The sequence below is a fragment of the Gossypium hirsutum genome, chromosome A10 (genome assembly GCF_007990345.1).
Source record: "Gossypium hirsutum isolate 1008001.06 chromosome A10, Gossypium_hirsutum_v2.1, whole genome shotgun sequence".
NCBI classification, from domain to species: Eukaryota; Viridiplantae; Streptophyta; class Magnoliopsida; order Malvales; family Malvaceae; genus Gossypium; species Gossypium hirsutum.
In genome coordinates this window covers 30352363-30363280 of record NC_053433.1, presented here as the reverse complement: position 1 = coordinate 30363280, position 10918 = coordinate 30352363, and the positions used below count along the sequence as shown (strand labels likewise).

Here is a 10918-nt window from a genome sequence, read left to right as displayed (position 1 = left end):
CACACTTTTCAGAAAAATACCTCAAAACACTTCACATATTTGAAAAAAACCTTATAAAATACAAAATTTTGAAAACCCATTCCACAGTCGAGTTTTACAACTTGGCTTTGATACCACTAAATGTAACACCCCAAACTTGGCCTAGACGTTATGGCCGAATCTGGCGTGTTGCATCAAAGCGTCATTCAAGAATCGAGTTGCCGTTAAAAGTTTATTACTAAAATTAAAATATTTTATACGGGGTTAGCAAATCATCTCGTCACAAACGTTTGCCAAAATATTTGTCTCTGGAATATTAATTCAACTTAAATCGCGAAAGCATTTTGAAAACCGTGAATATTTTGAAAACTTGAGTTTTCTTGGACTAGCAGTTTAATATAAGAAATCAAGAGCCCACTTAAAACTTAAACCCACTATAGCCTTATTACATAATCTAAAACCTAATATGAAATTTAAAATAAATAAAGTCAAATTGCAGATCCACTGCAATCTTATGGCCATCTCCGAGTCTCTCGCGGCTCCAAATCGTCTAAGTCTGGGTATTACTTGCACAGTTAGGTAGAAAGGGTGAGTTTGCGAAAACTCAGTATGTAATCCCTTAAAAATACTTACGGCCAGGTATACGGTATGCAAAAACAGACTGGGCTTGAGCTCATTGTAGAAACAGTATCAGGTGGGCCTTAGCCCAATAATAGAATCAGGTGGGCCTAAGCCCAATACAGAATCAGTATCAGATGCAGATATGTAGATGGATTCCCAGCCCAGTCCAACCAACACACCACTCGTACAAACCATCACACCATGTGGGGATAAAATTGACCCATCCAGCCAACACACCAAGCTTAGCATCGGTTGCGACACTAAGTCAACAGAACGACTTAACGCCGTAGACAGAACAGCTCAACGCCATAGATAGAATGGCTAAAGGCCGTAAATATCGAGCAACGTTGCCAGTTAACAGAACGGCTATAAGCCATAAGTATCACAGAAAGGCTAAAAGCCTTGTACAGAACGGCTACAGGCCATATACTTCCTCCGTCCATAACAACCCAACCCCGTGCAATATGTCATGTCATAAATATTACTTGCATGTAAAGTCATACTCAGTACAATCATATATGTAAATCATAGGCACATCAGTCATACGGAACATAAGGACATAATCTTCATTCTACCATATAGGGGTATTACGATCATTTTACACTACAAGGTTATTTCAGTAATTTTATAAATCGAGGTCTTAACGACCCAACAGAAGGTCCACCGTCGCCTCGAGTGACTTAAGTAACTTAAACAGTCATAACGGTGCAAATGGGCCTAAGGCCTATTACTAGGCCCAAATGGGCCCACACCCTCGTGTGGCCTATTTAGCCTAAATTTATATACGGCTATGTGACCTACATAGCCTAGTCCAATAATTATCACAAATTGTAAATTTAATCCGTGTGGGCCCGCGAGCCCATTGGGCCTACATGGCCCATAACTACCTAAGTCGTGTGCGCTACATAACAAGTCTATCTACGTCCCACTTAACAATGAAGTTTACCCACCCGCGCCCATGGGCCTAGGCTCATGAGATCGCTTGTGGTGGCCTTTCTCAACATACGCTCACGTTTCGTGGGCTCGGTTTACCCCACGAGTGATCGCACGCTCGTGAGGCCTCAAATACCGAAGTTTCAGCTTTTTGGCTTTGTCGACTTCCAACAAAGAAGTGTATGAATACATACCTGTTTATGAGGACGTGTCGAAGCCCACGATCGCCAGCTTCTCGCCAATTCTCATGTTAGCTTCCCGATGTGGGATTACTTTCAAGCATTAGGAAAATTCCTTATTTTTTTATGACCACTTCAATCACAGAGTTCCAGTCCAACTCCACCTCCTACACAGCTCAAACAACAAAATAAATACTCTATTGCACATCCTAAGACTTGAACCTTAGACTTCACAGTTACACAACACGCCACCTTGCCACTACACCACAAGGCTCTTTGTGTCACCATTTTAGCCTTAATTAATTATAAAATCTATAGGCTAAAGTCCAGGTTCCTTTAAAAGAAAAACCAAAATAAATTACAAGAGCCAAGACTTGAACCCAGGCTCCCTTGCAACCTTAATGACGCCACCACCACTAGACACATGCTTCCTTGTGTTATTTTTCTACCACAATAATTTAAAAGACCTTCATCCAAGCATCCAGGGTTTTATTCACTTAAAACCAAAATTTTCTAAAGCCTAGATTTGAACCCAATATTTCTCCAACACTCCCAAACACTCCTAATCGCTTAACCGTTGCAGGAGACAATCAATTTTTTCATTTTTTTGCAGAATTAAATACTTATATACAACCTCCTTACGGACCCATACTCAAGGCCCAATACTTCTAGGCCCAAATTCGGGGCGTTACATAAAATCTAATATAAGTTTTACCTTGTTACGAGTGCGAATGTGTTGAGTGGTCCACTCGATGACATAAAAATGAAAAACGAAACCGAGCTCATGATTGTAGTAGTGAGAGACAACCTCTGATTTTGATTTATTTAGTTTTGTTGCTCAACACATCTCCCGTGCAATGTCGCCAGCACGACAGACCCCTAACTGAGTTCGCCAGTTCGCCAATGCGGACCCGGTGAGTATGGATCCATCCACCGGTAATCCCAACTATAACTGCACGTCCTCTAAAGTGATGGTACACTCCCCATATAGAAGATGAAATGTATGTGTCTCGGGTCTCCACCTTTCCACAAACGCGCTAATGAGTTTTGGGTCCAACTTGCACCCCTAGCCTATATTGGCCATGTGCAAAAAACCCGCTTCCCTCAAGTAATTTTCAATCAACGGTGATGGAGGACCAGGTAGATTACGAATAAAATATTGTAACACTTTATCTATCGACTATTATAAAAAATATTAATTAAATTATAAAAATTAAATAATATTAAAAAATAAAATTTACCCTTACCATTTTCATTTGGTCGACATAAATATGTTTATCATCGAGATGAATTAATTGCCAAACCATTGCTAACACAACTAAATTTCTTATAAATTATAAAAAATAATACTAATTCAGACAAAAATAAAAAATTTAGAGAGTTTTTAGAGCTTTTAGAGAGAAATTTGAAAGAACAATAAAATTGGTGTGAAAAAATGGGTGGGGGGTTTATACTTTTCTTTTCTTGATCGTTGGGCCCAACTGTCAGATTTTTAAACGGCCGTTGGAGGTGACCATTGAGGGATTACACGGCCAAAAGTGCGTCCTCGTCAGTGCTTTTTACTAAAACGCGTTTACATCAGCGCATTTTTGCTTGACACAAGGAAAAAAGTTCTGACGTGAAAGTCTTTTTTTGGGATTCCCCTAAAAACGTGTTTATGTCAGCGCATTTTTGGGATTTTAGTCTAAACCCGCCATTACTTTTAGAAATAGCCCATTTTCGTAAATAATTTCGGAAATGGACCTTTATTGGTACTAAACCCCAAAAAAAATAAAAATGGAAGAAACGTTTAAGTATGTTAAATTTTAGTTAATTTGAAGTGTAATCCATGAACTTTCTTTGCTTTGAAATCAAATGATAAGGACACAGAAATTGTTTGAAGCAACAGCTTAAATTTCGAAATCAAAATTGCCACCTTTCTTAAAAAGACACAAATAAGAAAAATAAAAAATCGACCTTCAACATATATACATTTTTAATTATCATCAAAGCATACTAAGACACCTATGTAACCTAAGTTACCTAACCCGACGTGGATGATTATTTTTAATTATTTTTCTTATTTTTTATTAATTAATTTTTCTTGATATTTTCCTAGCACCACAAACCAACGAGGAAAAACAAGTAATTTTTGTTTTAAAAGTAAAATAATAAAAAAATCCACCTAATATCATCATTCAATTTGTCTTCTTCACTCATCCATTTTTCTCTCATCCAAACAACGAAAAAAAGGCTTATTTTTTGAGAATTTTCCCGAGAAAATTAAATCCTTGTCCTTAACCCAGATCCGTAGATCATCACCTCCAAATTCTTGCCGATAAATTAGTACCTTTTAGATTCTTTTTTTTTTGTATATTCCCTTTATTAGGCAATCAAAATATATTCTTTTTTTTTCTTCATTAATACTGCTAAGTTTTTATCTCTCATAACAACCTAACTTTTTCTCTTTTCTCTCCCACCTAGTAAATGCAGCCTGATGATCCAAAACGCTTGTTTTGGTTCACTGATTAATGGGTATTTAGTAGATTTTCAATAGACTTTATCCCTTTTCTACTCCTTGTAGTCACTAGAAGTAGCGGTTTTTTTTTTTGAATTTTGGAGGGTTTTGAAAGTATTTTAGAATCTGGGTTTTGAGTTTTGGAGTTGATACCAATTTGGATGGATCTGAGAGTTAGTTCAAAGAGAAGGGTTTCGAGTCAATTTCTCTGTTAAAACTTAAAAAGTAAAAATTTCAATATTTATGAAGTAGAATAAGAGTTTTTCCTTTTAAATAAACCCAGTCAGAATAAATCATGGAACATGTTATTGGTGGAAAATTCAAGCTTGGTCGAAAGATTGGGAGTGGATCCTTTGGTGAACTTTATTTAGGTATATGATAACAGTTTTTATATATATATATTTGTCTCCCTTTCTTTGCAGCCGTTTACTTGATTCTGGTGTATTTGTTTTGCAGGTGTTAATGTACAAAGTGGAGAGGAAGTGGCTGTTAAGTTGGTAATGTTTGACGTTTTAATTTATTTTCTTTTTCGTTTAAACCCAAGCAGTTCTTCTATGTTGATGAAATCGAAGAAAATGAACTAAGGGATTTTCTGCTTTTATTAAGTAGTTTACTGATTGCCAATCAAGCCTGGCTGAAATGGTAAAGGTTGAGGGCCGGGAATTTTGATGTTTTATGTTCGAGTCCCACCTTAAATATCATCTGTAGGTTCTTTAGATATATTCTGGATTTAACTTTTGTTGATGGGGAATTTGCTCCTCTTAGAGAATTCTTCGAAGTTTTGTCTTCTGAGCAGACAACTTGGACGGTTAATGTATTGTCCCTGTGTCGGGATTTTGTGTCCACCCTCCGCGGAGAGCTGTGTTCACGGAGGGGGTGCCTCAGTTGGTGAGATCACTACCTGCAAGACACGGGATAAGGGCTAGTATTGTGCATGTGAATAATTATAGATACTTAGGCATGCCATAGCTTGAACCACCAATCTTGGTCTTCTATACAATTTATAAGCAAACATGGTACGACTTGAGTTGTAGTACAAGAGGTGTTCATGAGCTAGGTTGGGTTGGGTTCAGTTGGGGCTAAGCATGATGTTAACACACTTCATGCTTGTCCAAGCTTACCAATATTTGTAATGGCTCATCCAAGCCCATTTTAGGCCTGTCATTATTTTTTAAAAATTTGAAAAAGTATGTATTTATATTAATTTTAATTTAATAATTTAATAATTTAATTTTTTTTATTTATTATAGTTTTATATATAGTTATAAACTTTTTTAATGTTTACATTATATTATTATATATTACTATAGATTTAATTATTTTTGTTATAAATTACATTATATATAAAAAACAGCATAATATAAAACATTTCAAACTTGAAAAATGGGCCAGGTCGGGAGCTTGGACTTTGAATGCTCAAGCTCGAGCCTAGTGTTTTTGCCTAAGCCCTTACAAATTTGAGGTAGGCTTTTGGGCCGCCTAGGCCAATGAATAGGTCTCAGTGGTACCATGTACCCCAACAAGTGACCTATATGGCATAGGTTAGGGGGTCAAACCCCAGTAAGGGTGAGACACTCAGGTTGCCACTTGTTGGGTGTACACCCACTTACGATCAAGGCGCTCCCGGCTTTGTGAACTAGGCCCTTAGGGAAGCCGCTTGTGGCATGCTGGCTTTTAGCAGAGCACGGGAGACAATGCCCTCTCCTGGAGGACAATACCTTCAGTTGTTAAGGGACTGGATTGACTGCTTGGCGGATGACACTTTGAAGACTTCTCCCTAAGATTTCTTTTAGTTTAACTCTGGAAATATTTCAGTTTTCTCTGTATATGATTTTGTATCAATTTGGTTTTAGTTTTGGATAGTCAAACATATATTATTTGTGATAGTACTTGTGAACTCAGGAAAAGAAAAAAAAATGTTTTACTGATTTGGAGCTGGAGTACATTTCTGAAATTACTACAAATTGCTCTGAATATAATAATAGGAAGCTTGCAGGAGAGGTTTTTTTATATGTTTAGTTTTTCATTGAGAAAAAGAGTCATGTTAAGAATTTCTTTGACCGTGATTTGCTTTGAATTTTGCTGCTAATATAGAAATGGATCCATCAATTATTTGCTGATGGTTTTGTATCATCTGCATAAGTGCTTACGAGAATTTCTCTAGAAGTTCAGTTGTTAGATTGTAATTATGCTTATGTTGTTTCTTTTTCTATTTGATATTTTTAATTGAATTTCATAATCTTGCTGATGTTTGAAGTGTTGAATCTGTTATTGATTTGTACTCTCTTTGTTTGCCCAGGAATCTATCAAGACCAAGCATCCCCAACTTCTGTATGAGTCAAAGCTGTACATGCTTCTTCAAGGAGGGAGTAAGTTCTATCGCTCTCTCTTATGTATCCATCTATTTTCTTACTATTAGTTGGAGCCCATAACTAGTTATTCTTTTTCTTACCATAAGTTGGAGCCCATAACTAGTTATTCTTACTTTCTTTTTCATGTGCAGCCGGAATTCCTCATTTAAAATGGTTTGGAGTTGAGGGTGAATACAATGTTATGGTTATCGATCTTCTTGGACCAAGCCTAGAAGATTTGTTCAACTATTGCAATCGGAAGTTTTCTTTAAAAACAGTTTTGATGCTTGCAGATCAGTTAGTAAGTATACAATCTTTTTAGGGAAACTATAATTTGGCTAGTTGGCTGCCTTGCTTATACATGTTCTCTCCTTGGTTCAGTTAATCAGAGTTGAGTATATGCATTCTCGCGGTTTTCTTCATCGTGACATAAAGCCCGATAACTTTTTGATGGGTCTAGGGCGCAAAGCAAATCAGGCATGTTCTTCTGTTTATTCCCTGCATCTATTTGCGCATGCAGTTATTAGATTTGTAAATAGATGATAAGGCATGAGATTGTGTTGACAAAGCAGTATCTTTCGAGTCACTGATTCAATAAGATGTCCTAGTATTCATTGCTTAATTCCATTGTTTCCCTCTTTTCACTGCAGGTATACGTAATTGATTATGGTCTTGCAAAAAAGTTTAGGGATCTTCAAACACACAAGCACATACCATACAGGTAAATATTTTTGATGTTTTAATTTATAGAATTTGATATTTCCTCTCGTAGAGTATTTCGCAATTGACCCCGAATTAGAGAACTCTAAGCTTGACTTTATTCTTCTGGTAATAGATTTAATAACCACGAGTTTCATATGAAAAGGCTATCTAGCTTAGCCGAATAAGTGATGGTTAAAATTTTCATTGTTTTTATTTGCCACTTCTCAGCATACATAAAGTATCCATTTCATTCCTAGACTTAGAGTGCCTTGTAAACAATTTGGTTTTATGATTAATTGTTGACATAATGACTTATTTGACCTTCCAATTTTATATAAAAAATCATTTTAGCCCTCTATTCAAATTTTTGCCTCTTTTAGCCCTTAAACTTGTGTTGTTTGTCAAATCACCCCAGAATGGATAGAAAAGTTAAATCTGTTACCTTTGCTAATGTGGCGTACACATGGATTGCCACATTAGCAATTAATTAAATTTTTTTAAATATAAAAAATTAAAAAAAGTATAAAAATTATTAAAGATATTTTTCAATTTTTTAAAAATTAATTAGTTGCTAACATGGCATACATGTGGGTGCCACATCATCAAAGTTAATAGACGTCAATATTTCCATCCATTTTGAGTGTGATTTGACAAGCAATACACGTTTAAGGGCTAAAAGAGACGAAAAATTAAATTGAGGGCTAAAATGATTTTTTTTATAAAGTTGGAGGGCCAAATAAGTCATTACCTTCATTATTTTACAAAAATCTTTATACTTAAATTTAGCTTCAGCTATTAGTTTTCAATTGTTCCAATAAGGATAGCTCATATGTAGCTCTGTCCTCATATTGGTAGTATTTCTTATTCAATGTATACCTTTTTCAATAGCCACGGATACTCATTAAGTTTTCCCTTTTTTTGGTAGGGAAAATAAGAATCTTACAGGAACAGCTCGATATGCAAGTGTTAACACTCACCTTGGAGTTGGTAAGGAACTTACTGCATTTAATATGCATATGGGGTTTACTTTCAGCCAACAGTTGTTGCTTCAGACTATTTTGGCTTTATATATGATCCGACATGCCCTACATAACTTGCAGAGCAAAGCAGGAGGGATGATCTCGAATCTCTTGGTTATGTGCTTATGTACTTCCTTAGGGGGAGGTTGGTAGAACTAGTAATTGGTTGCTTACTTCACGGATCTTTTAAATGTTGAGACTTTGTTTCTTTGTTTTTTGCTTCAGCCTTCCATGGCAGGGATTGAAAGCTGGCACCAAAAAGCAGAAGTATGACAAAATTAGTGAAAAGAAGATGCTTACTCCCATAGAGGTAGCATTACTTGCTTGGTTTTAATAGCAGTGAATACTCTTATACAAATATTTGAGACCAAAAAAGAATAAATTGGTTATTCAGAAGTTGAACTTTTCAAGGTTTCCTGCTAGTTATCTTCATTTCTGGAAATTGGGGACTGAATGTGCCTGATAAGTAATGTCATTTTCAGGTCCTTTGCAAATCATATCCTTCTGAGTTCACATCATACTTCCATTATTGTCGATCACTACGATTTGAAGATAAACCGGATTATTCATACCTGAAGAGGCTGTTCCGAGACCTTTTCATTCGAGAAGGTTAACTTGTTATCTACCTGTCACCGTTCGAATATATCATTCTTCACATAAATTTTCTAGAGATCTTTTATCATGAAATCTGCTTGACTGTGGTCTCAAAGTTATTGATTTTGACAACTAACTCATGCAGGTTATCAGTTTGACTATGTATTTGATTGGACTATACGGAGATACCCACAGGTTGGCTCTAGCTCAAGAGCTCGGGTCAGTGATCTTTTAACTTGCTGGCCTTGATTTTCTTGGAAATATTAATTTGGTTCTCCATTAAGGATTTTTATAGTATGTTTATTTGCCATTCCTCAACAGCCTAGCCTGAAGCCAGGTTTAAATCCCCCGGGAGTCTCTGCTGAAAGAACAGAAAGGCCTTCAGGTCTGTTCCTTTTCACAGCCTGGTTTGAGAATAGAAGAAAATCTAACTGTTGAGTATTTTGTTCGACGTGTCTGAATCAGCCAACTAACAACTCTTAGCACGTTTTTTATTATCTTTAGTTGGCCAAGAGATTGGAGAAAGGTTGTCTGGCACTATTGAGCCGCTTACAAGACGCATTGGTTCTGGGCAGGGTTTGCATGGTGATCAGTCTAGATACATATCTGATGATGTGCCGTCATCCAAGGATGTGGTGAGTTTCATTACTCCATTTTCTCTCGAAAATCACTTTCTTTCTAGGGAGTTGAACATTTTCTGCCTTTATGAATCATTTGCCACAGAAGTTAATTATTTTCTTTTCTCTCCTTCAGCAACCTGATTCTGAAAAGGTTCACTCCTCCTCAAGAAATGATAGTTCTTCAAAGAGGCCTGTCGCAACAGGAAGCCGACTGGACTCCTCTGGTGAGCCTAACGAAAATCGGTCTGGCAGATTAGTCTCAAGCAGTAGTCGCCTGTCAACAACTCAGAGAATCCTCCCTGGGTTTCAATCCAAATCAGCATCTTATACTCGAACCTCAGCCACAAGAGGTGGTCAAGATGATTCCCTTCGGAGCTTCGAGTTCTTGACAATTGGGAGTGGGAAAAGGAAATAAATTGAACATGCATCTTGTAGGAAGGATTTGCTTGTGTCGGAGGCACACTTATTATCTGATGGAAATCTCGGCACTATAACGGTATTTACGAGCAGTTACTAGTATGTATATCGGTGGTCATGATTTGGTTCCAACCATGACAGTCTCCCTGGAAAACATTTTCAGTCCTTCCCCATGTACCCCGTCAGTATACTTGGCATTATGATGCCTCTAGTCAGTAAAGTAATAGAAATGAGCTTCATCCTAAGTAATTGTCCATATATTTTCAACATTCTATCTGTAATAAACACTTGATGTTTCTTTCTTTAATTAGAAGCATTAAAAGAAATATATATATATTATGGCAAAGACTTTCCGCCTTCAGGTATCATCTGCTATATATAGATACACATTAGGAATTCACTTACACCATTCAAAATTCACTTACACTATCTAATCAATGAATTTATCAATATATTTATATTTTTCATGTATGTAAAATTTTGAATTGATTCTATGCTTTCATCAAATCGTTTATATTAATATATATTTAACAGTTATAAATTATTTATATAAAATGAATAGTTAAAATTTTTTAATTGATATCAAATTTGGTATGCATGATTCATATGAATGGAGATGGGTATATGATCTATATAAATGGAGTATGAAATATGATAGTTAAATTGTTAAAATATTAATTGCCTAAAGAGGTATAAAGAATATAAATTAAGTTTTACACTAATGCAAGTGGATTTCTCCCATATATATATATCCACATAGAGCATTATTTGTGTAAATGGTTTATCCTTGTGAAAAATCCTCCATACCTTTATAAACTACACTATTGGTCTTTAGGTCATCTAGTTATGGTGGAATTTGTTTTGTCATTCAATTACAAAGTAGATGAATCAACTGGAAATCATGATTTTTTTTAATTACAAATGCACATGGGTTTTGATTTTGAAAGTGAAAAGTAAAGATTCAAATAACTTATCGAGATAAATGTTAAGATCTTGAAAAAACAAA

At 35.9% G+C, this 10918-nt stretch overlaps 1 protein-coding gene across 1 annotated transcript; it reads left to right on the top strand.

Annotated features, from left to right (window-relative positions):
• The first annotated feature begins 3882 nt into the window (after positions 1–3882).
• Positions 3883–10258, top strand: LOC107897892 (casein kinase 1-like protein 10). Its single transcript, XM_016823483.2, has 14 exons — positions 3883–4580; positions 4666–4706; positions 6509–6578; positions 6713–6861; positions 6942–7037; positions 7211–7281; positions 8188–8249; positions 8363–8426; positions 8507–8591; positions 8764–8890; positions 9021–9094; positions 9197–9260; positions 9380–9510; positions 9629–10258. The coding sequence occupies exons 1-14, from the start codon at positions 4505–4507 to the stop codon at positions 9908–9910; spliced, it is 1392 nt and encodes a 463-aa protein (XP_016678972.1). The 5' UTR covers positions 3883–4504; the 3' UTR covers positions 9911–10258.
• The last annotated feature ends 660 nt before the right edge of the window (positions 10259–10918 follow it).

Coding starts and splice junctions, on each gene's coding strand:
- LOC107897892 (XM_016823483.2), top strand. CDS start 4,505: ATGGAACATGTTATTGGTGGAAAATTCAAGCTTGGTCGAAAGATTGGG. Junction 7,282..8,187: donor CACAAGCACATACCATACAG/GTAAATATTTTT, acceptor TTTTTTTGGTAG/GGAAAATAAGAATCTTACAG. Junction 9,511..9,628: donor TGCCGTCATCCAAGGATGTG/GTGAGTTTCATT, acceptor TCTCTCCTTCAG/CAACCTGATTCTGAAAAGGT.